Source organism: Micromys minutus, assembly GCF_963924665.1.
Source record: "Micromys minutus genome assembly, chromosome: 6".
Lineage (NCBI taxonomy): Eukaryota > Metazoa > Chordata > Mammalia > Rodentia > Muridae > Micromys > Micromys minutus.
This window is the reverse complement of record NC_137975.1, coordinates 9,621,644-9,646,374: the sequence shown is the minus strand read 5'-3', so window position 1 is coordinate 9,646,374 and position 24,731 is coordinate 9,621,644. Positions and strand designations below refer to the sequence as shown.

General features: G+C 37.8%; 1 protein-coding gene across 1 annotated transcript in view; it reads right to left on the bottom strand.

Moving 5' to 3' along the window:
* Positions 1 to 24,731, bottom strand: part of LOC308421694 (contactin-associated protein like 5-1-like) — a gene marked incomplete at both ends in the record, with an annotated part of 497,826 nt that overhangs the window by 126,122 nt on the left and 346,973 nt on the right. Inside the window, 4 exons of the mRNA XM_080918133.1 lie at positions 3,880 to 4,119; positions 7,750 to 7,968; positions 18,868 to 19,038; positions 19,198 to 19,325. Of these exons, the coding sequence (XP_080774259.1) occupies positions 3,880 to 4,119; positions 7,750 to 7,968; positions 18,868 to 19,038; positions 19,198 to 19,325 (758 nt within the window). The remainder of the gene's footprint in view (positions 1 to 3,879; positions 4,120 to 7,749; positions 7,969 to 18,867; positions 19,039 to 19,197; positions 19,326 to 24,731) is intronic.

Below are 24,731 nucleotides of genomic sequence, written 5' to 3'. Positions count from 1 at the left end.
TTTTATGTACAATCTTTGCCAATTTTTCATTGTTTGACACAGGTCAGGCTAAGCTAGAAAGAGGACACTTCAGTAGAGAAAATGCCTCTACTAGATTGACCTGTAAGCAAGTTTTTTGGGAGATTTTTCTTAATAATTGTTATAGGAAGTCCTAGACAACATTGTACAGTTCTATTCCTGGGCAAGTGGTGCTGGATTATCCAAGAAATCAGTCAAAGTAAGTCCCTTACTTGGGACACCACCTTATCTTCCAGTGATAGACTGTGTGACCTATAAGCCAAATCTGTTTTCTTCTCAAGTTCTTTTGGTCATAGAATTCATCATAGCAAAAGAGAGTGAATTTTAATTGAAATTGGAAGGAGATTTTTGAAATATTGTTGGGATAGATCGAAAATTGGACTATTGAGGGTGATTACTGAAAGCATTTGGTACTTTGTGCTGGATCAAATCAATATAGACTGAGTCTATTGGACTATATACATGAATCTGAAATATTTTTGAGTTAAGAAGATGATGAAGGTCTGGCATGTTACATTTTAGAGGGAAGAATAGACTTTATCAGTATTGGTTATGTGCTATTTTGTGGTAGTGATCTCTGATCTCTGGGGGTTTCTCATATGGTTCACTGAGATCACAGATACTGGTCAGCTAGGGCTGAGGGACTACACCAAACTTTAGGCCAGAGAAGCCAAAACTACATTTCAAGCAGGCACCAAACTTGATAATATATAAGACTTTTCGAGATGGTACAGGCTTTTGTGGTATGAAACTTTAATACTAAAAGGGTTATAGCAAAAGGCTGAAGTATGCATTAGAATAGAAGAGGCCACTGGTAATGATATAACCTCAGTTACAGTAGAAATTCCAGGATTAGAGGAGTTATTGGAAAAAGATGCACCCTACTCAAATAAGGAAGAATGTGACTTATTTGTTAAATTAGAAGTATAAATAGAGATTTTTGACTTTTGGAGAGACTTTAGATATGTGAAGGACTAAACTTTTAAGTTTTTGAATTGTTAAAATTCATGGAACTTTAAAAAGTTGATACTTATATGACTTCTTAAAGACAAATTAGAAAAGAAAGGTTATGATTTTATAGCAATGTATTTGTGTGTCATGTTGACCACGGGTCAATTGCCCTTGTCAATTGTTGTAAACTTGACAGAGGTCAGGATAATCTGAGAAGAAAAAATTTCAATCAAGAACATTCCTCCACAAGTTTATGTTGGCATTTTCCTGATTAATGCTTGGTGGAGGATAGGAATGAACGTGCCATTGTAGGCAGTGCAATCCCTAGGAAAAGTGCCCTGTGATGTACAAGAAAATGGGCACTGCAATCCAGAAGGAACAAGCTAATAAGCAACATTCTTGCATAGACTTTACTTCACCTCCTGCCTCTGAGTTTCTGCCTTGAGTTCCTAAATTGCCTTCCTCAGATGATGTACTGTGACCTGTAAGTCAAATAAACTCTTTCCTTCCTGAGTAGCTTTTGGTTTTGGCATGTGTCATAGAAGCAGAAAGCAAACTATGACACACATAAAATGCATTTTGTTCATACCCCATCCAACTTTTTCACACCTCTCTACATTGATTCCCTCCTAACATCACATTATTTATTGACTAATTTATTCATCATTCACTGAGCCCAGATAAAGTTGACTTTACTTCCACCCATGTGTGGCCATCCTGAGGAAATGAGCACCATATCTGTGGAGCAGTTGGCGGGCAGTGAAAAGTACCCTGGTTCTCAGTGGAGATGAGTGCAGTTCTGGTAACTGAAGGTAAGAAGGCAGACACTTCCTAGTTTTTGGAGAAATCAGGCCACTTTGCATAGCCATGGGGTAGAACCAGCAGTTGAAGCAGCGAAATGAGTTTTTCCTTCTCTGATGATGCTTCTCCCTTTCACCTGAACCCGTGCCCCTAGCCAAAACCAGCAGTGGAGATGGCTGGAGCCACTCCTGTCCCTGAGCAGTGATTTCTGAGTGTTTCCTCTGGCACCCACCCTGGACCAAAGTCTCACACAATATCAGTGGCCATACCCAAAAGTAACTGACTCTTTCTCAACTAATAATCATCAACAGCCAGTAGATTGTCAGGTAGAGCTGGAGCCTCTTCAACCCCTCCAAAATCAGTATGGAATACTGATTACATTATTTTTTTTTCTACTTTATGTGTAAGCAACTGCAAGTGCTATGATGAAAAGTTCTTCTCATCAGACCCAGATACTGAGTTTGGTCCATGGACCCACATAGCAGAATGGAAAGTTCAATTCCCACATTTCCCACTAACCTCCACCTGTGTGTTATGGTATTTGTATTCTACCCTCAAAATAAATAATGCAATATAAAAAGTTTCACGTTTTATCTTCAGTGAAGAGCAATTGAGCAGAATCCTGTTTTATTCATTCTAAGTTCTGTTACATTGTTTACTACTCATGATCCCAAAGATTGTTCTGGTATTTTCTTTACTCAAGGAGTTCTTATTTAATGATTTCTGGCAGTAAGAAGAAAGTAATCCCAAATGATTAAAGGGAATATCAGCATGAATAAAGAAAGAAGTTAAATTAAAAGACCCTTCAAGGAAAACACTGGGAATTATTTATTTATTTATTTATTTATTTATTCATTCATTCATTTATTTATTCATTTATTTTATCTTTGAGATTAAGTTAGACTAAATAAACTACCATTTTGTGGAAGAGGAGCTTGAAATGTCTTTTAAGGCTAACAAAAAGACAATGTTGTTGAACTGTGTATAGTATAATCATCAAAACTTGGGCTAAAATAATAACTCATATAGTGGTGGTTGCAATGTCCATGCTAGAGAGGCAGAGTCTCCTGCATCTCTAGCTTGCTCTCCACCCAGACTGGTCCACTGGAGAGTGTGGACAAGTCAGTGACATTTACTCAAAATACAGGGTAGATGCTACCTGAGAAATATATGCCCATTTTGTCCTATGGCTGCACACAGATACATATTCCTCATACATAGGAAGATGTGTGTGCATGGACAAACACACACACACACACACACACACACACACACACACACACATACAGAGAAAGAGAGAGAGAGACAGAGAGAGAGAGAGAGAGAGAGAGAGAGAGAGAGAGAGAGAGAGAGAGAGAGAGAGAGGAAAAACATAGACACACACCATAAATGAGAGTAGCTTAACGAATTGGTAAGAGCTATATAGAGTTGCTAAGCCATGTAGCAATTAAAATACTTCATTTTATTATTAAATGTTGGTGTTGAATATTTTCTATACTGTGAATAAAAGAAGTATTTAAAAATCTATAAAGGTTATAGTAGACAAACTTTTAATTATTTTTATCATTGACATATTTATTCGAAGAAGGATGGTGTAAGTGTTTTATACTATTTTTGCACTCAAAACCTTTGGTCCTTTCATACATTTTTGAACTGAGGTACTGGAATTAGAAATGTTAGTATATTACTAAGCATAAGTAGATGATCCACTGTTAGTCTGTACCTGATCCTTCAACCTGGATGCTGTACCCATTTTCAGTTATTACTCATTACAACTGAGCCAACCAAGGCAGTAAGCATAGAAAATCAAGGCTTGGATGTGAGTATGTCGATGAGCTAGGCAGAGTCTAAACACAGGGATGCTATACAATAGCACAAAGTATGGGCATGGAGAACAGTTGTTTGACCATGGCATGTGGGTACTGCACTGCCTGAGTTGGATTGCCCGAAGGCATGGTGCTGTTGGTTTAAACATGGCGTAAGAGTGGTGGAGCAATATATGCACGTGGATTGCCTATGGTAACAGAATTATTGGCCCTAATTACCGTATTAAGGTTGCATCATATTTGAATTCTATGTGACCACATACGGTGGTGGCATGCCCCTTACCTTTCTGGCAGAAAGGTCCCTCATATGGTGAGTTGGTGCAGTCACAGGAGTAACCACTTTGTTTCTCCACACACCTGCCCCCATTGTGGCAGTTGCTTCCATAGCTGCTGCAGTGTCCTGGACAACCAGGTCTAACTCCAGATGTGACCTTTGCCCTCTCTTCCAGGTCTACTTTATGCCCATTCAAGTGTAAAGAACGAATGCATCCAAGAAAGCCTTTCTGTCTTGATGATGTCCCTCCTAGTGGAGAAAAATAAGAGAGAAAACGTGAAAGCTATCATAGCTGTTTTACATAGGTGGAGTGCATGGATCACAGAATCTCTAGCTGCAGCCTTTCCCATAAATCAGGCTACATCCTGCTATGGACTCTCACTCTGGGCAGGATGAAAGAGGTTACTGTGGTCACAGCTCTTCCTCTTTCCTTTGTACCTGCAAACACGGGCTGTCCTATCACTACTGCCAAGAGATTAAGAGACTTAAGTTCAAGCTAGAAGCTGATGATGTCTAGCATGTAGAGTGGGGTATTTGGTATAAGACTTAACCTTGTCTCTTTTGAAATCTGTAATAATACAATGCTTCCTTTTTATTTGTTGGACCTACAAGCTCATCTCCCTCATTTATGGGCCTATAAGGGTTTTGTGGTCTTGAGGCTATTTTCTCTTATTCAAAGGGTAATTTCATCGCACCTGCCATCTTATTGTGTGAGAGGAGCATCTTTGTGGTAACACTTAGCTGTGGTGCTACTGTCAGCTCAGCCAAGCTTTTCTTTATCTTCCCAGTAAGAGAAAGGAAGTTAATAAAAAAAAAAAAAGAATCCTCAAACTAAAGGTCAGGCCAGAGATATGGTTTAGTTGGTAGACTGCTTGCATAACATGCAAGAAGCCCTGAGTTCAATTCCTAGTACCACTGAATAAGTGATTAATGGCAGTGCACATCAAGAATCTCAGCACTCGAGATCAGACCTTGAAGGTCATCTTTGGCTACATAGCATATTCAAGGCCAGCTTGGGATACATGAGACCTGTTTCAAGAAAAAATAGTTGTGAGAGGGGGAGAGACTGAGAGGGAAACAGCTCTTCTAAAAATGTTCGAGAATAAATCTTTGCACAACCATGGTCTCTGCACATAAATAAAATATGGGTTTTTACATGTCCTATACTGTCTTTCATCTGAAATGAAAGAGATAGAGTCAGATTATCACTTATGGAAATTTTAAGAGAAAAAATTGACCACAATGACAAAACTACAACAGATTTTCATTTTCTTATGTAGTACAAGACTAGACACCAGAAGAGGGAATGATGGCTGTTGAGGTTCAACTCCATGTCACACATTTGCTATATTGAGGACCAAATGGCTTAAGTCTAAGCTATTCTTCCTACTCTTCTATGTATTTATAGTGAAGCTCATTGTTCAGCATAGAAAGCAGTGCTGGTTCAGTTACTGCTGTCCTCTGGGCCTTGCCCTGTGTCTTCACCTACTGCCAAGGATCAGTAGGTATATTATGCATCATCTGCTGTTTGGTCCTAGAGGTTATTAATAAAGTTTTATTTGGCAGATAAGATTTCCAAACTTACACTTAGACTTGGGTTGTAATCTGACTCTCAGCTCAGGAAACACCTGGAGCAAGTCAGAAGAGGCTTCAGTACTCTCCATCAAGCACTGAGCAAATTGAAACTTTCTCATTGGTCACAGAGAAAACCCAGCTCTTCCTCGGTGTGAGAGGGTACTGTGCTAAGACAGAGCAGGCACAGTTCAGTCCCATTAGCCTGTGTGTGTGCAGTGCTGAGAATTGTGGGAGATCCCAGAAGAGGCAGAGGCCCATTCTGGCTTTAGAAAGCAGCTAATTATTGTCCAATCCTTGAGCTCAAGATCATATTATAGATGAGTGGAGACTGAAGAGTGGGGAGAGATCCTTGATTTCTGCCAAACATACTAATAAATGAAAAAGGAAAGAGAGGGGATAGAAAAGAGTTGGGGAGAGGAGGAACAGGAGTAAATCTGAGAGCAAAAGTCACAAATCCATTATTTTCTGTGTCTATCTGGTGTCTTTTCCAAAGATTATTCTTCTTTAATACCTTATACTAAAACTTTATTGAATTTCAGTTTACAACACCAGTTTTTAATCTGTGAAGCAGGCAGGTGTCTAGAAGTCCACAGGCCAGGTAACCTAAACTACATGATAAAATGACATGCCAAGGAGAAGCACTGTCTTATACAATTTGGAAGTGTCTAAGGACTGTTCTATATGCTGTAATGTGCACATTATCATATGCACTCACATGTACATCTACATTCCCAAACATGAACACATACACACACAAGGTAGAGAGATCTAAGAGTTGAAAGGGCAGTAGAGTAATTGGTGATATGAAAAATGATGAGCAGTGTAGATGGTTAGAAATGGCATGATTGTAGAAATACACCTTCCTTAATCTGTCCCAGCTGTGGTGACAACATCCTCGTTAAGCTTAAATTTGCACAGTGGCTCCACTTCTCCTTTTGGTGGAACTGTTTGAAAAGTTAGGTGTGATTTTTTTTGAAAAGGTATATTACTTAAGATGGGCTCTGATGTTCTAAAAGTCAGTTAGCTCTCTATGACTAATGCTTACGTATCAAAATATAAACTCTTAGCTGTTGCTTTGGAGTTCATGGACTCTAACTCTCCATAACTAAGATCACAAATTAAGCATTCTATTGATTATGGTGTCTTAACATGGAAACAAAAAAGTAACTATGACACCTGGTTCCCAGACTTGTAAAAGCATATGTGAAGTTTATTGCATGAATCCAAAGAATAACAAAGAACATTCCTGAGGCACAAAGGGAGTCTCTTACTTTGAAATACTGACAAAATTTGAGATTATTTCCAATTCTAATAAGAATGTAAGCCAAGATTCCAAACCTCACTTGAACTGGCTTCTCTGTTTCTATTTCAGTGAGGAGTCTCCTTTATCCACAGGATAAATCAATGGTACATACAAGCTGATCCCCCCCCCAAAAAAAAACCTCATTATTTCTTTTCTGGAGTGTATGTGCAATAAATTGGGGAGGTTTTACAGAGTCTAACACTCAGCTCTGTTTCCCTTCCTCTGTGGTCACTCCTATTTATGGATTTGAATGACTCTAAATATATTTTGCTAGTGTCATTTTTCTCTTCGCAGAGGTGGCAAATACAAAATTTATTGCACATTTTCATGTGTGTAGCTTAGACAACTGGTTTATAAATGAGGAAAGGGTGGCTCAGGTGAATTCTTTAGTAAAAATGTCTTCTCAATGTAAAGTCATTAAAAAAAAAAAAAACCTGTGTTATTTTCCCTCCCAAAATGCTCATGCCCCTTTAGTGAACTAGTTTTATTTTTACCTATCATTATTTTATTTTTACAGCTTGAAGGAATGTCTGTACTAGCCTAAATGTTGGATAATTTTAAGAAGCTCTGTATCATCAGCATAACATACATACACGTTTGCATATCCGTGTCTGTGTGTGTGTGTATGTGTGTGTATGTGTATATATATACATATATATATACAGAAACAAATAAACTAGATGATAACTAAAACACATCTGTGTACCTAAAGTAGAAAGTTTTATTACAATGGTCCAAAACATAAAAATTCATATATATTTGAAAACAAACAACAGAATGAGGAATGGTACTATTGTCTGAAAATGCCCCTAAATTTTTGAGAGAGTATCACAAATATATTGAGATGAGCATAAAACTAGAATAAAACAATTTATCAAATTAAACTTATGGGGAAAAATAACACCATATATTAATTTTGTCTTAGTTTTAGGTGACTAGGAATCATCACAAAGCAATCTTGTAGGTATTTGGCATAAAATATGATCTATTCTGTTTCCTACCTACAAACAACTGGCTATTCAGCTGATGTCGGACATGGCCTTCCTCTGAGGTCTCCCTCATACTCGGGGGAAGGTTGTCCACCTTCAGTGAGGTCTCCTTGAGATTTGTCTCAGCTTGGATGTAATGCCATTGATTGTCATTCAGAGGATAAGGAGACTGGACGAGGAGCTCGATGGGGCCATTCCCAACATCAATGGCAAATGTGACCTCAGAAGGAGCTGCAGCCAGACAAGAAAGAAGGACGAAGGCCATTGTCAGTGTGTTGCAGGCACAAGCATACCCAGAATGTTTACTGAAAGTAGTTATATATTTCTATCAATATTGCGAGGATATTTCTGATCCCCTGCAGCACTGGACCAGTAGTGTCAAACTCTAAAGACTAAGAGTTTACATGCTTTGGCCTCCCCACCTCACCTGTTCCTAATAGAACAACACAGCAGGTACCTAGGACACGCTCTGTCCAAATCTCTGTTGAAGCTATGGCTTTACTTGGTCTATTCTGGTTTTACTTGTATCTTACTGTACACATGGCCTACACGAATCATCTCTACCTGAAAAGAAGAGACATATTTTTAGGACAATAGTACCATATGCCATGATATATAGTGAGGGTTTATCTAGATTGAGGAAAATTGAGGTGAGAAGACCACCTGAATTTGAGCAATGCCATTCTCTGGGCTTGACTCCTGAAGTGAACATGAAAAATAATGTGTTGAGCAGTAGTATTCCTCACCTTTAGCTAACTGACATCATAGGCCAATCAACCTGCTACCTCAAGTTCCTATCATCATGCACCCCCACTGTGTTGAACTGTACCCCGAATCTATGATTCACAATAATAAGATCTTCCTTCTCCAGCTTGCTCTTGCCGGGTACTTTCCTTCAGCAGTAAGACAAGCGACCAATAAAATAGTGGTGGGGATGGATGGCAAGGGGGATAGTACTCATGGTAATAGTACTGATGTTGGCAGTAATAGAGGTAGTGATAATAATCACGGTGACTGTCCTGATGGGCCTAGCAAAGCAGGTAGAGGTGGTACTGACGGTGACAGTAATAGTGTTTATTATAATGGTGGTTGTTGTAGTAGCCATAGAGATTAATGGCGAGAGCTAGAAGTGACTTTATGTAAAGCATAAAGAACAGCTTTTCACACATACGGCCTTAGAACAACCCAGAGAAACGTGAAATGGTCTTCACTTATCCAGGAGAAAGAACTCAGAACAAATATATCCCAAATAGTAATGATATCTGCCTGTAAAGGCACAGCTTCTTAACAGGTCATTCTCATGACTACCTAGTATCATGCAAGGATTTTCTAAGCACAGTGAATGAAAGCAGTTAACTATAAACTGAGACTGAGGGAAAAGCAGACTAGTGAGTAACTGGAGCCTTCAGCTATCACACCTATTATCCTTAGCACTTTATGATTTTCTTCTTTCCTTATTCTAGTACAGGAAGTGGATTTGTATTAGACCCTGCATCAGAGATCTCCAAGTACAAATTCTACCTGAGACCATGTCCCCCAAGGCTGTAAATCTTATCAGAAAACTGTTCCTGTAAGGGAAACTCAATCACACAAGCTCCAGGTAACTTAAGACAGACAGTTTTACTGTCTTGTGAGTTCTGACCTTTAAGATAAACAATAAGTCGGTGCCTGCAAGCAATAACAATAGCAAACGGGGGTCGTCAACACAGACTATAGAGCCACTCTTTCCCGAAAAAGTTCTTATATCATACTTTAGTTTTCTTATCTGCTAAGCAGACATAAAATTATACCCAATCATGACGTTAACTGGATGCTGATCTTGATGAAATTCTTCAAACTATCCCCAGAATGAGGTAAGTACTTATAAATGATTATTGCATCATTTTTGTAACATGTGATTTCCTAATGTTATGGTAAATGATTTTAGTTTTAAAAGTCATGCATTGAAAGAATATAATTGTAAGAAGCAGACAGCATGGTAAACACTGGAAGTTCTTGAGTCATTTTTCTATTATTTATTCTTTCTATCTTCCTATACATATGTACATATATCTGTGTATTTGTGTGTGTGATATGCATATATTTATGCATGCATGTTGAGGTTAAAAGTCAACCTTAGATGTCCTTACTCAGGTTCCATGACTTTATTTTACTGAAGCAGAGTCTTGCATTGCCCTGGGGCTTACAGATGAGGCTAGGCTTGTTGTCCACCAAGTCTAGGGATCATTCTGTCTCCGTCTCTCCATAGTAGGATTATAAGCACATGTCACCACACTTGAGTTTTCAGTGTGTACTCCCATGGTCAAACTCAGGTTTTAATGCTTCTAACAGAATCACTTGTCAACTAAGCCTTCCTCCCAGCCCTGCTTTTAATTGTTTTAAATGTTATTTATTTTGTAGTTGTATAAGTCATTTACCTATACGTATACCTACATACTACACACATATCTGTTATTTACAGGAGGCAAAAGAGGGTAATAGATTCCCTGCAAGTGGCATTATCATGGCTGTAATCACCATGTTGATGCTGAAAGCTGAACAGAGGTGCACTGCAAGAACAGCAATTATTGTTAGCTGATGACTCTGTCTCTAGCCTCAGTTTCCATTCCTAATTCAGATCACTAGTTCCACTTTGAAAATCTGCTCATCTCTAAATTAAACATGTACTGAAAGATGACTTGGTATGTATGTATACATGCATGTATGTATGTATGTATGTATATATATGTCGTAGAAAGTAAATTGGTTCTCAACCTGTGGGTCAAGGCCCTCTTGAAGTAGAATGAAACTTTTTCAAGGGTCACATAGTTTTCCTACATATCAGATACTTACATTCTGATTCATAACAATAACAAAATTACAGGTACAAAGTAAAAACTAAAATAATTTTATGGTTAGGATTTCCCATATCATGAGTAAATGTATTAAAAGGTCACCACATTAGGAAGGTTGAAAACTACTGCTGTAGAGGTATTTTTCCTTCTGACAGACCTAGGTACTAGCACTGTGGTTGAGTATAGCACACTCTGGGGTTTGTAATCTGTAGAGAAAGGTTACTACTGGCTCAGCTTCAACTCTGTGTTTGAATAAACATAACTCTAGAAAAACCAAAATTGTACCCCTCGAAAGGGACAGGTCTTGGGCTTTTTTTCTTTAGCTGCTATTTATTTTTAAACATGGGTGCTAGCATCTTCTAAAACCTTTTTAAAGGGTTGTATCACCAACTATCTTTATTCAAGTAACTGTCAACAAACAAAATTATTTAAATCATTTCTCCTGGACATGGAAGAGTATCAGTGAAATAATAATAGACATGAAATAAGTAATTATTAAATATGTCACACAAGCCAGACTCATTGCAAAGCATTTTCCATCACTGTATTTATTTAAACATGGTACATTCATTAGTGAGGGAACTAAACACAGGTATAAGCAGGTTGTGATAGTATCTGGAAGAACTTATATTGAAATCCTAGTAATATGTTCTAGAGCTAATATTTTTAACTTATGTCATCAATTTCAAATCTCATATAGTTTATATATATGTGTGTGTGTGTGTGTGTGTGTGTGTGTGTGTGTGGCATTCATATCTAGAATATGTAATAGAGATAACTGGATACATAATAAGATTATTATATGATATAAGAGCAAATAAATGGTACCATAAACCACTGAGGCAGGCCACAGAGTGTAGTATCATGGGACTGAATAGGAAGTCGGAACCCAGTGACGTTAGCATATTTTCATTAACTTTTTATTTTGTCTCATGGAGGCATTTTCTTATGATTTCCTCCTTTATTATTCAAGGGGATTTTGGATGGTATTCTTTAAGACAGACTTAATTCCCAAGGTGTTCAGAAATGAATGAAATAAAATGAGCTTGTTACTCTTTTAAAAAGACTGTCAAAGGAAGAGTCTGTAGAAACCTCAATGGAATGACTGACAAGGACTTCATGGAGAGGAGAAGTTTAGGACAGGTCCTTGTAATGCTCTTCCTTTCCTCTATACTAGGAGTGCATCACTGGAGCCCAGAGACAACCCTTCAGAACCTATTCTCTATTGTGCTTCTCACTGCATAACTCAAAGCTTCATGTAGAGGACTTATTTTCTTTCACTCTCAACTTCTATCCCAGGGCAGTGATGAGAATAGCTGTGTACTGATACACTCATTGTTCAATACACAGCTGAAAAAGGAGAGTAGTATGACCAGTTAATTTCTTTGATCTTCTATAAACACATTTATTGACTGAGAAATATGAAAGCAATAAAACATTGCTTAGCTTCTTTAGAAATGTGGTCTGTTGAAAAGCCAGTATTTGTTTTGATTCTTACATTTCAAAACACGGTTTGATACAATGTTGCTGTACACCCTTCATACTCATTGTGATATTCAATCTTAATTGCCACCTTGACATGATCTGATATCCCCATGCTGACATATAGGCATGTTCATGCGAGGTTTTAAGATTATCTTAGCAGCACTTAGAAGACATCTCTAAATATAAAGTATATCATTTTTTAGGGGTTGAGATAATCTCAGCTAAATAAACACTAGACAAATGATTGAGCACCATTGTTCACTTCTCTCTGTGCCCTGACTGTAGATGCAGTGTGATTATTTGTCTTCAAATCTTGGCACCATACCTTCTCTCATTAAGAATTATATACTTAAGCTCTGAGCCAAGAGGAACCTTTTTTTCCCCTTAAGTTGCTTCTCTCAAGCATTTTTCCACAAGAAGAAAAATTGCTAAGCATACTATCTTCTTTATCTGCAAGTTGGACCAATCAGAGGATTCTCATCATTATATTTGCCAGATAAAATGAGTTCTATTATGACTATAGCTAAATTCATCACACCGACATCTGAGAGTTATTAATTATGTGGCATATAAATAAACAATGAATATGTGAAAAAAGATACAATTTAGTACTTGGGGGGCCAGAGTTTACATATTCATTAGATTCAACAGTCTAGGCTATTTTGATGATATAATCTCTCAAGCACACTTGTAACCAGGCTGGACCGGCTGATGAAAGTCTGTGTGTCAGAAAAGCTAGGTTGTTTTTCTGAGAATGTAAACCAAATAATCATTGGGGCTACAACACATACACACACACAGACACACACAGACACAAACACTAAAAATGAGAGAGAGAGGGGGTAGGAGAGGGAGAGGGAGAGGGAGGGAGAGGGAAGAGGAGGGAGAGGGAGAGGGAGAGGGAGAGGGAGAGGGAGAGGGAGAGAGAGAGAGAGAGAGAGAGAGAGAGAGAGAGAGAGAGAGAGAGAGAGAGAGAGAGAGAGAGAGAGATCTATTTCTCTCTTCATAGTCAATGTGAGTTTACTAGTGGAATCACTAATCCCCCTACTCCAATACAATTAGGAGCACATTGACTCAGACCTAAGAACATAGCAGCTGTCTTCTTTTTCATAGACTGCAAACAACAAATTAAAGGAAAAAAAAAAAAGCTTTATTTGGAAGGAACCCAGAATGAAGCAGATTGGAAGTCTTACAGAAACATCCTTGTCTCTGTTTAACAATCAAGACATCAAGCTTGGAAAGTGAGTTTTTGTTTGTTTGTTTGTTTGCTCTTTCACTGGTTTTTGTTTTGTTTTGTTTTGTTTTTGGATAATGAAGCAGAGTACTCTGCAGATGGAACTGTATCTATTCTGATATACTAAATCTGTTAACTTTTTATTTCTAAATAACTAGTGTGCATGATTTCTTGTTATGAACACTTTAGCATAAAAAGTTCATCTGTGAGGGAGGAATCTGGGTGGGAGAAATGGGAGGAAGGGGATTAATCTGGCAGGGTCAGATATTACAAGGGAGACAGGAGAGAAGCTCAGACTGGCTGGACAATGAACAATAAATGGAAATATACAGCTGTGCGGGGAGGGAGGGAAAAATTTCTAAAAAGCTCCAGAGACCCGGAATGTGAGCGGCTCCCAGGACTCAATAGGGATGACTTTAGCCAAAATGCCAAATAGTGAAGAAATATAACTGAAGAAACCACCTGTAGTGGTCCCCAAAACTGTTCCTGTCTAATAAAAATTCAGGGGCAAAAATGAGCAGAGATTGAAGGAAAGGCCACCCAGTAATTGTCTTAACTTGGGATTCATCCTATGGGTGGGTACCAAACCCTGACACTATGCCATGTTTGCTTGTAGACAAAAACCTATCATGGCTGTCCTCTTGGAGGCTTTATAAATGGCTGAATGAGACAGATGCAGATTCATATGGCCAACCATTGTCTGAGGTCAGAACTCCTATGGTAGAGGTAAGGAAAAATTGAAGGAGCTGAAAGGGAAGGCAGCCCCATAGAAAGACCAATAGTATCAAATAACCGGAACCCCTGGAAGATCCCAGAGACTAAGCCACCAAAGAGCTACATGGGCTTGTCCATCTCCCTGAGCACCTATGTAGCAGAAGACCACTTTGTCTGGCCTCAAATGGAGAGGATTTGCCTAATACTATAAAATTTTGATGCCGCAGGGAATGGGGCTGTGCAGGGTGTAGTGAGGTATGATTGGGAGGGTGGAGAAGAGAGTAGGGAAGCACCCTCTCAGAGGCAAAAGGAAGGGGGTGAAGAACTCTTGCAGTGGGAACCTGGAAGTGGCACAACATTTAAAATGTAAATAAGTAATCCTACATCTGATAGGGATCTAATATCCAGTACATATAAAGAACTCAAGATGCAAGACTCCAGAGAATCAAACAATCCTATTTAAAAAAATGGGATATAGAGCTAAACAAAGAATTCTCAATTGGGGAATGGGAAATGGCTGAGAAGCACCTAAAAAATGCTTGACATTCCTAGTCATCAGAGAAATGCAAATCAAAACTACCCTAAGAATTCACCTCACACCAGTCAGAATTGCTAAGATCAAAAACTCAGATGACAGCATTTGCTAGCTATTATGTAGAAAAAGAGGAACACTCCTTCACTCTTGGTGGGGTTGTAAGGTGGCACAACCACTCTGAAAATCAGTCTGGCAATTCCTCAGAAAATTGGACATAGTACTACCTGAAGACACAGTAATTCCAGTTTTGGGCATATAACCCAAAGATGCTCCAACATACAATGAGGACACTTGCTCCACCAGGTTCTTAGAAGCCTTATTTATAATAGCCAGAAGCTGGAAAGAACCCAGATGTCCTTCATTAGATGAATGGATACAAAAATTGTGGTATATTTCACAATCGAGTACTACTCAGCTATTAGAAACAATGACTTTATGAAATTCCTAGGAAAATGGATGCATCTAGAGAATATTTTCCTGAGTGAGGTAACCCAGTCACAAAAGAACAGACTTAATATGCAGTCACTGATAGTTGGATACTAGCCCCAGAACGCTCTGAATACCCCAGAAACAACTCACAAGCCACATGAAGTTCAAGAAAAACAAAGGTCAAAAAGTGAAAGCCTAGTACTTCTTAGGAAAAAAAATAAGTGTATAGTACCCTCTCAGAGTGTGGTACACCTAGACCTTAAATCATTAATAATCAAAGAGCTAGAAATAAGCCTTGTGGCAATTTTTGGAATTTAAAAATCATTATGTTTAATCTTTACACACCAAGAAAACTTTGACTATATCCATGCTACATTTTGTTTTACATGTACTTTATGCTTATGGTAACTAGTTATATTTCAATGGATACTATCAAACCTTTAAAAAAATCAAGTACTGATAAAAATATATTCATATAGTTTTATGCCATAATGCCTTTAAAATCTGTACATGTATTTCTGTTTTGTTTAAAATAAAGTTGTAAGAAAAAAATATTTTCTAAAAAGTCCATCTGCTTCAGTGAGGAATGTGATTGTGTCACTAGCTAAGAAACATAATGATTTTGACATATTGTATGAGCTTTTTCCTTTACAACAGTCGTAACAACAATAATAATTAATGATTTATTAATTATAAGGCTTTATAATCTTTAGATTTTATCTTTACATATTTATTATTTTTGATGGATGATGACTGAACTTCAGGTCTTGTGTGTGCCAATCCTTCAGTCTACTACTGAATTACATTCTCAGACTTAGGTCTTACACTTAGAAGTGGAGAAAACCAAGTGTTTGTGCTCAGTAAGTGACATTTGACAGTAAGAAGATAGTAAACACTAAACAATGACATGATAGTTTTGTGATTTTAAAATTTAGTACTAATGTGAGTACTTTAAAAATGTATAGCACACAGGAAACACTGCACTGCTACCAAGTACAAACAAATTGGACACTGATCTATAATTAACATTCAATCATTGCACATTAACTTGTGATAATACAGTGTAGCACTGACTATGGGTTTAGAGAATGTATAGCCTGCAGGGCCTGATTTTTTATTAAGTATGCATTAAATTTATTATGTCCATATAAGGGAATGGTTAGCGCTCAACATGCTTTTCAGAGTTTGGTCAACTTAGGTATAAATATTATTTATTTTACACCAAAATCCCAAGAGCCTCTGTCATTAATATAATTGGGGTTATTGAAATATAAAAAGTAAGGCAGAGACACTTTCTTTCCTGCATGCAGTCTGAAACCACAACAGAAACACTAAGCTGCTGATTCGTGTGCTGCACACTCACAAATCTCCACCATTACCTCTTACAAATGGACTTGTCTCTTTTTGTTGAACTCTCAGATTTCCAATATCTGTGGTGAAAATGGCTGCTTTGCTTTCAAGGGTAATTCAAGCAGACACATCACTGTGATCTGGTCAATCAGCTCACTCAGACTATTGGAAAACATCCAGGTAGACAAGGGGATAGGGTAGCATACCGAAGGACAAGCTCAAGCAGCTGTGGCAAGAGCAGAGGAAAAGCCAGGAGGATACAGGTAATGGAGACCATTCAGTGCAAAGAAGCCATAAGCAGCAAAGAGGCGAAAATATGTGTAACATTACATTTGTTTACTTATTTGTGTGTTTGTGTGTCCATTTATGGATATGCTGGTTACACAAATGTCTTGGATGCTCATTTATGTTTGTGCATGTTCATGGAGATGCCAGAGGAGAGCAAAGGTGCCATACTTCAGCATCCTCCCAACCTTGTAGTGTGAGGAAGAGTTTTTCACTACTTTGAAAGGACTCTGTCTCCCCCGAACTATGATTATAATCACCTATAACCAAACCTGCTTAATTAATTTTCCCATGAATTCTGAGGTGGGAAATTCAGACTCTCTTGCTTGAAAAATAAGCACTTCACTGAGTTTTCTCTCAAGCCCTCTGTCCACGTTTATTGTTTTATAATCATCCTTCACTGGGAATTGTAAGAAATGTCGATGAGATATTCCTCCATTACCAAAGACACACATACACACATGCACACACCCACATACCGAAAAGTCCCTGCTAACTATTAACGAAGTGCAAGTGTCCCTTACATAAATATATTTTATGACTTCACACGTTGTCACAGTGTGTCCTGAGAACAGTTAGTATGAGTAACAGCACACATTCCACTGGCTCCGTGAGAAACCACGTGAGTGGGATTGCCTTTAAGAGTAAGAAACCAGTTTCTCCCCATCATGACTACATTTTCCACTACCCTCTGTAATCTGAATGTATAAAGACATAGGTGTGAGCACTAGTGTCAAAAGAACTCAGGCTATTGCAAACCCTTGGCAATTTAGTTCAGTTCCTACCAAACAAAAGAGAAATCTGTGCTGCATTCTGCATTAAGATGTTTTTAGGAAAGATGTTTTTATTACTCAGACATTTTGGATACTGTGAAAAATTTTGGTGTCTATTATAAAAATAATGTGCTTCACCAAACTTGTTCATTTGTTGAAAATTCTTCCTACACCTCTTCAATACCTGAATACCTAAAAGCTTTTATAAAAACAGATCTTATTGAACATGAATAAAATTAAGATAATCTTCTCAGTGTAATAGAAGATAAATAGGCTAATACAATTTTATTCTCATCTGAACATGAGCAAGTACAGAAAATCAACTTTAATGGAGTCATTGATAATTCCACAGAAATACAAAACTATGGAGAGACTTTTAAAGTTACTGTTACTGAAACAGAATAAAACATTACTTTTCCATCTTCATAAAACTGAACTAATCATTGTATTTTTTCCTTTTGGTAATTTCATGTATTTTTGTTAGCATGGTGACATGCAGTATCTCCATGGAGAATGTCTTCCCTTCCATATTTCTTTAGTCCTCACTGGGTTTCATGGTCATTATTTCACAAATGTGACAGATTGGGTCAGGGTTCCTATGAAGATATAAATCATGTATTCATGTATATAAACCAGCTGCTGCGAGAAAGAGGTGGAGAATTAGAAGTGACATGACTTGTCACTCACTAGTTATACTCTTCTATTGGTGAGAGATAAGAAATTGTGTGCATGCCTGTGTGTGTATGAATTTCTGTACTTTGTACATGTGTGCATGCATGTGTGCACATGGGTGATGATGTCTGAGAGTGTGCTTATGTCTGAGTGTGTGACTATGTGTGAGTGTCTGTGTGTATCTGTGTTACTTCATCATGCCTACTAGAGGTTGATATTCAAGTTGTTCCTCAATGATTCTGTGGCTCTATTTGTTTGTTTGTTTGTTTTGGAAGAGGACATCTGCACTTGGAACTCCCCAATCCCGTTAGATGAGCAGCAGTGCTCTGCTTTTCTGTGCTCCCTTTGTCATGTGCATTTCTAGCCATGTTACTTGGGTTCTGGAGAACTGAAGTCCAGTCTCCATGCTTCCATGAAAGTCCTTTACTGGTTGAACTGTCTTCCTGGCTCATAAAACTTGGACTTCGGAAGCGTGGCTATAGCAGTAGAGTGGATCGGGACTATGAAGGGAGTGGTGAAGAGCAGTCATCCCTGCTGCCCATAGAGTGTAATGTTAGCGTGTGGCAGCTAAGAAACACTTGAGCCTTAATAAGAATGGAGCCTGCAGAAGGTATGCACATTCTTGGCTACTTTTGCAATATACAGATCCTGATGAAACCCTGACAAAGGCTGATAGAACATCATCACATCACACATTACCATGAATTTGACAGCTTCAGTGATACTTTTCCTGATAAACAGTAATATTAGCTTGACACTCAAAATTAAAACTCTGGTCCGTGAACCACTGACTTTGAAATCATTAATGACGGCACTTACAGCTCATTTCAAGGCGGAGGAAGTCTTTAATGCCAAGGTTTTCTAGAAAAACTCCAGATAAAGCGGTGGTTTTAAAAAAGAAAGAAATGTCAGCACTGAATTCCGCGTGGAAGGTAGAAAAGTGGAGGTAAGAAGCTTCAGTAGAAAATGAGACAGCGTTCCAGAAGTGCCCTGCAAAGCAGAAAAGCCTTAAAAGTGGCTGGTTTGTTTTTAATAAGGTATGAAAAAAACAATGGGCTTCTGGGTAATTTGCATGACAGGGAGGGTATTGAAGGGAAAAGGGATAAGGGAAAAAAAATTCAGAGAATGGGGGAGGGGTGTTGTACTCACGGTCACCATAGCAACGTAAGGGGCCAATTCTCCAAGCAGCTTCAGAGTTTGATCTGTTGGTATCCGTTATAATTATCTGAGTTACAGGTAAATGATCTTTCAAGGAAAATAAGCCAGTATCGTTTGCCCTGCAAAACATAAATTTTGGGAGGTGGGGGAGGCAAAAAAAGGTTAAAATGTAGATTGTACAGAGATTCTGTGCTAAAATCCCTCTCTTGCAAAGGGACTTAGATTAGATGCAGTTTGGATAGGGTTGGAAAGAGCATAACAGGTCTTTTATTTTTGGCCTGTGTGAATAATTGGAATACCAATTACAGAATCCATGGCCTGCATCCAAACACCATTGGATTTTTTTATCTTCCCTAAATGTGCTTTCAGGAACACAGGTAGTTTACAAATATCACAGTGTTGATTGTGGTCTAGAGAAACTGCATATTCACTACAGCATAAATGTGACATTAAACATCACTTCATTTTCCTATAAAAGAATATCTTACAACTGAGGACAGAGCCTGAAAACAGCCATCACAAATGCCTTTAAAAACTCACTCCAAGGACTTGGCTGAGCCACCTGCCATCAGGTTTGAATCAGGGTTGAATGTTCCTTATTACCTTTCTAGTCCTGTTAAAATGAATCTCTATGGTTAATTGGTTGCTGTTTGCTTTGTTCTTTACAAAGATCTTGCTGGTTAATAGCTCTGGCTTTGTTCTCGCTAATTATCCAAGTAAGGAATTATCTAATTTTATTTTATTTTTTTATAGAAAAAAAAAAAAAAAACAGAATAGAGGAAGTCAGTGTTTCTTCCGCTTTTAAAGCTGTCCTTGGAATCAAGGTAAAAATGGAACCACTTGGCAGAACATAAAATTTGGAACTGAGAACCTGGTATTGTGTTGTTATGCAAATATCTCTGTCAGTATGAAACAAACCTGCCTTATAGATCTTCCTTTTAGTCATAGGCCTGGGTAAGTGGAGTCAGACAGATTTCTGGGAGCTGTTGGTCAACCAACAGCATTGAATTGGTAAGCTTCAGTCCTAAGAGAAACCCTGGCTCAAAAAAATAATGAGACGTACTCTATAATACCCAAGGAACGACACAAAAGTTAACTGTTGAATTAAATATTTAGAAAAATAAATCCTGGTGGCAGGTTTGCGTTCCCCAATAAAAGACACACTCTCTCTCTCTCTCTCTCTCTCTCTCTCTCTCTCTCTCTCTCTCTCTCTCTCTCTCCCTCCCTCCCTCCCCCCCCTCACACATACACACACACACACAAAGCCTTTATACTATAACATGTTTTGGACAGACAGGACAATAGCTGGGCTACTGCCTAGCCTCTATTACCTCCCACCCATAATTCCAAGTTACTACTTACTTACTAAATTCTCTGTTCTATCTTGACTGCTCTGGACCCAGAGGGCTGCCCAACAGGACTTGTTGCAAGCCTGGTAAACTCTAAAAACCCTGCCTCTGTCTGTCCTCCTCAGCTATTAGCGGCTGATATCTTTCCTTTACCAATCAGAACCAACTTGGGGTAGGTTCCCAGAAGCTATGTGCAGACTGTTATGTAAGCAGCTTTTTTGGGCTTTTTTGTTTTTTGTTCATTTTGTTTTGGTGGGGTTATGTAATTAGCCTGTTCACATGTATCTGCACACACAAATAAAATATGCATACCTATAACACACACACAAACACACACACACACACACACACACACACACACACACACTCACACACACACACACACACACACACACACACATATATACACACACCACAAAGAATCAGAAGTAGTGTAAGGGTAGGAGTTACTCAAGTATATAGTATTCATGATGTCAGTTTCAAAAAATAAACAAACCAATAATTTAAAAATAACAATACATATTTTATTAAAATAAATCAGTTGCCACTGACAATATAAATAGTTCCACACAGAAATATGCTAGAGACAGGTCTAACTTCGTATACACAATATTCCCATATAATATATGTGTACCTCTATGACCATTTGCAAATGTTGAAACTGTCTTGGAAATACTGAGGAGGTTCCTAGGACCAGGAAATAGAAAGGGCAGGAAGCAAGTCACTGTTTTGCTTTCCCAAGTAACCGCCTCATGTGTTTGAGACAGTTCTTAGCTGTGTAGTGTGAGTGAGTGACATCTTTTCTGAGACACTTAGAATGCTGGGTACACATATGACTAGCAGCTTGCAGAGGATTAAATGAGTTTTTTGGCTGTTGTGCCCCGAGTCTGGGTTAAATGCCCAAAACGAGACGATCCAACATTTTAGTTTTCTTCTTTGTCTCTAAACTACTCTGTGGCCTCAGACAAGATAATTTATTCATAGGCATCCAGCTATGATCCTGAATTGAAGAGTTGTTGCTATATACCACATGTGAAAAATTAAATTTTAAGATTTAGAATAGAGCTCATGAAATCTGTAGACAGACACTTAATAATTTATCTATGTTATAAATAAATGAAATGTCCACCTGAACCATTCCTCTACAGTCCTATTCAAAATAAACAATATACATAACATAATATATGTAACTTGAATACTTGTATTTAGAATCTATTCAAATGTTAACACTTTGCTTCAGCTAGAAAGCACATTTATTCATGTTTCATACACAAAGAAAATAAATTTATCTTGTTGTTCAAAAGTTCTCACAAGTAGATATTTTAATGCAGAGTTTAAATACCTGCAGTGGAGCAAAAACAAAATCTAGACTGTCAGTGAAGAAACCTGAGATTGTGCTCTGTTGTGACATGTGCTACTTTTTCCATATTTATTACACATATAGATAGATAGATAGATAGATAGATAGATAGATAGATAGACAGACAGACAGACAGGTAGATAGATCAATAGATAGATAGTAGAAACAGATACATAGATGCTAAATATAAAACAGTTATTTAAAATGACATAGAAATTTTCATATTTGGTGTTGTGATTAATTAGCATTATCAGGAATAATTGTTATATGGAAACGTTAAGCAATAAAAATTATCCTATTTACCTGCCCAGGTAGTAGTATTTTCCACAGTGAACTGGGTTTTCTGATAATTAAGAACAGAGACAATTCCACACAAGTCCCATCTGATGAAAACCTCAATTGAGACTTTCTTTCCAATTCTCAATTCTTCAAGGTTATAGAAAGTTGCTGTGAAAAGCTAACAACCACATTGCTGAATAAAACTTATTTATAACAGTGAGAAAAGATATACCTGAGTCATCTGCTGCTAAGAAATGTTGAGTCACATTTTTGTGCCATGTAAATAATTGGTTTTGTCATTTAATCTTCTTGTGCTCTGTCTGACACTAATGTTATCCACAGAGACATTTACATCTGGGTATGCTGGACAATATCTGTTTTCACATCTAAAATGAAACTTCTAACACCCTTTTATCTCAGTGCACTGGATATGAAATTGTATGGCCAGGTTGTGAATTCAAGAATGGATTTCAAAATATTAGCATATCTGTGTGTAAAAATGCTTTCATATATTACTAAGAGAGAGCAGCAACTCCTGGCTGGAGGCTGGTTCATCTCCATGTAGTTACCTCCTTCTATACAAATTTCTGTATGCATGACAGCAGCCCTGAGTTCTGGAGCTGCCCTTCCTTGGTCTCTGGCTGACCTTCCCATTTTCATTCACAGAGGCTTTCTCCACACATAACACAATTCAAGTGATTGAGTTTCAGTTTGCTAATTTGCAATCATTGCAAGACTGATTTTCTAAGATCACACCTCGGTCACCTTGGCAGATGCTATGGGAGACCACAATCTCCTCCATTACACACACAAGGCTCAACATCAGGTCCTTTTATGGCATGACAATGTTACCAGAAGTTCCATTATGAGATATTTTGGGTTTTCAGAAATATCTCCTTACTCCATCCAGAATTTGATAGTTGATGGAAATTTTATTATGCTGGCATTGCATTTTTTGTTAGTGTTTACCCTTTTATTTCACATATATACTTACTTATTGTTTTTATCAACATAAACAATATAGAAACAAACAAAGTCTTTTATAATTTATTTAGGACTTTGTATAGTTACAGAAAAAATAATATAAATAACCACATAGTTTTTCAAAATTGGCTGCATACCACATCTGAAAGATGTGAAGATTATTTGCTAATTCAGCCACAATTTCCACTGCTTTTCCTTCTTTTTAAAAAGAAAATCATGATCTGTGGCCCAATGAGTTTGAATGATTTGATCCTTTAATTAACAAATGACACCTGTAGGATTTGATTATCCTGTTCCATAATAAGACAAATTTGGGAATTTATTACAGATAGCATCCAGACTATGACACTGCTAGCAGACATACACACACACACACACACACACACACACACACACACAATAAGAGCAACTGTATGTGATAAATACATGAGCAGCTCATTATCTCAGTGCTGTCGGGGAGGATTGTCATTTCCCCTGGGCAATGACTCTTCTGTACTCTGCATAAGGATCAATGTCTCCTCTGCTGTTTTGCTTAAGCAGTCACAGTTCATCCTCTAAGAATTCTAAGATGCAGTTCTCGTCAATAGCATAATGAGTAAAGCAACTGAAACCATACAAATCAGAACTCCAGGTGTTTTGCTACCGCACTATTTGTTAGTAGAAAACGTCATTCACAAGTCAAATTCGTACTGTGGGAGATCGAAAATCAGTAATGATAAAAGCAGAATATGTAGGTCTGCGCATTCATTAAAGTTGGCAGGAAGTCTTAACTTATATGATGCTTTAGTGAAGCCAGGAAAAAGATTTGCAATGCTTTTGTTTCTGGAAGAAGTACGTTGAAAATAAATACACTTAATGTGAATCACATTTAGTAAGAACTGAACATTAGACAAAACGAACAATTATCTGCAGGAGTATTTTGATGTGGCAAAAATTTAGAAATGACAATCATCCCCCAACTATAGTTACACTTCAATTGTCTTTTATGGTGGAGTGGAATGTCAAGGATACTTCCCTCTTCCACAAGAATTTCAGGGGCTGTTATTTCTTGTTCAGTGAATCCATTAGTGAAATTACTATATTATGTCTAGACGACATTTTTTCCCCTGCATACTTCCCATTCTTTGGCACTTGCATTTTTCCATATTCCTCTTCTGTGATATTTCCTTAGCCTTGGATATAACTGCTGTTCCATGAAGAGATGAGTACCACATCAACCCACTCTCAAAACTGAGGCAAACTTCAGGTCTCTGCTTTTTCCATACTCCAATAAATAGCCCCTCACTCTCACTTGGGGAAGCAACTAGAGTTAGATTCAGTAGCCACAGATGAAATGGAGCCGAGAAGCTGAAAGATGAATTTCTGAGATTTGCTCTACCAGGGGAGCATGAGGATGAGGGACAACAAGAGAAAATTATGAAAATTCATTATAGAAATGTATGAAACTATCAAACAATAAAATTAAAAATATTTCACACATGGGATATACATGAAGATTCAAAGTGCTAGTGAAGTGAGTACTTATCTTTTTTGTATATTCTGAAATCTTTGAA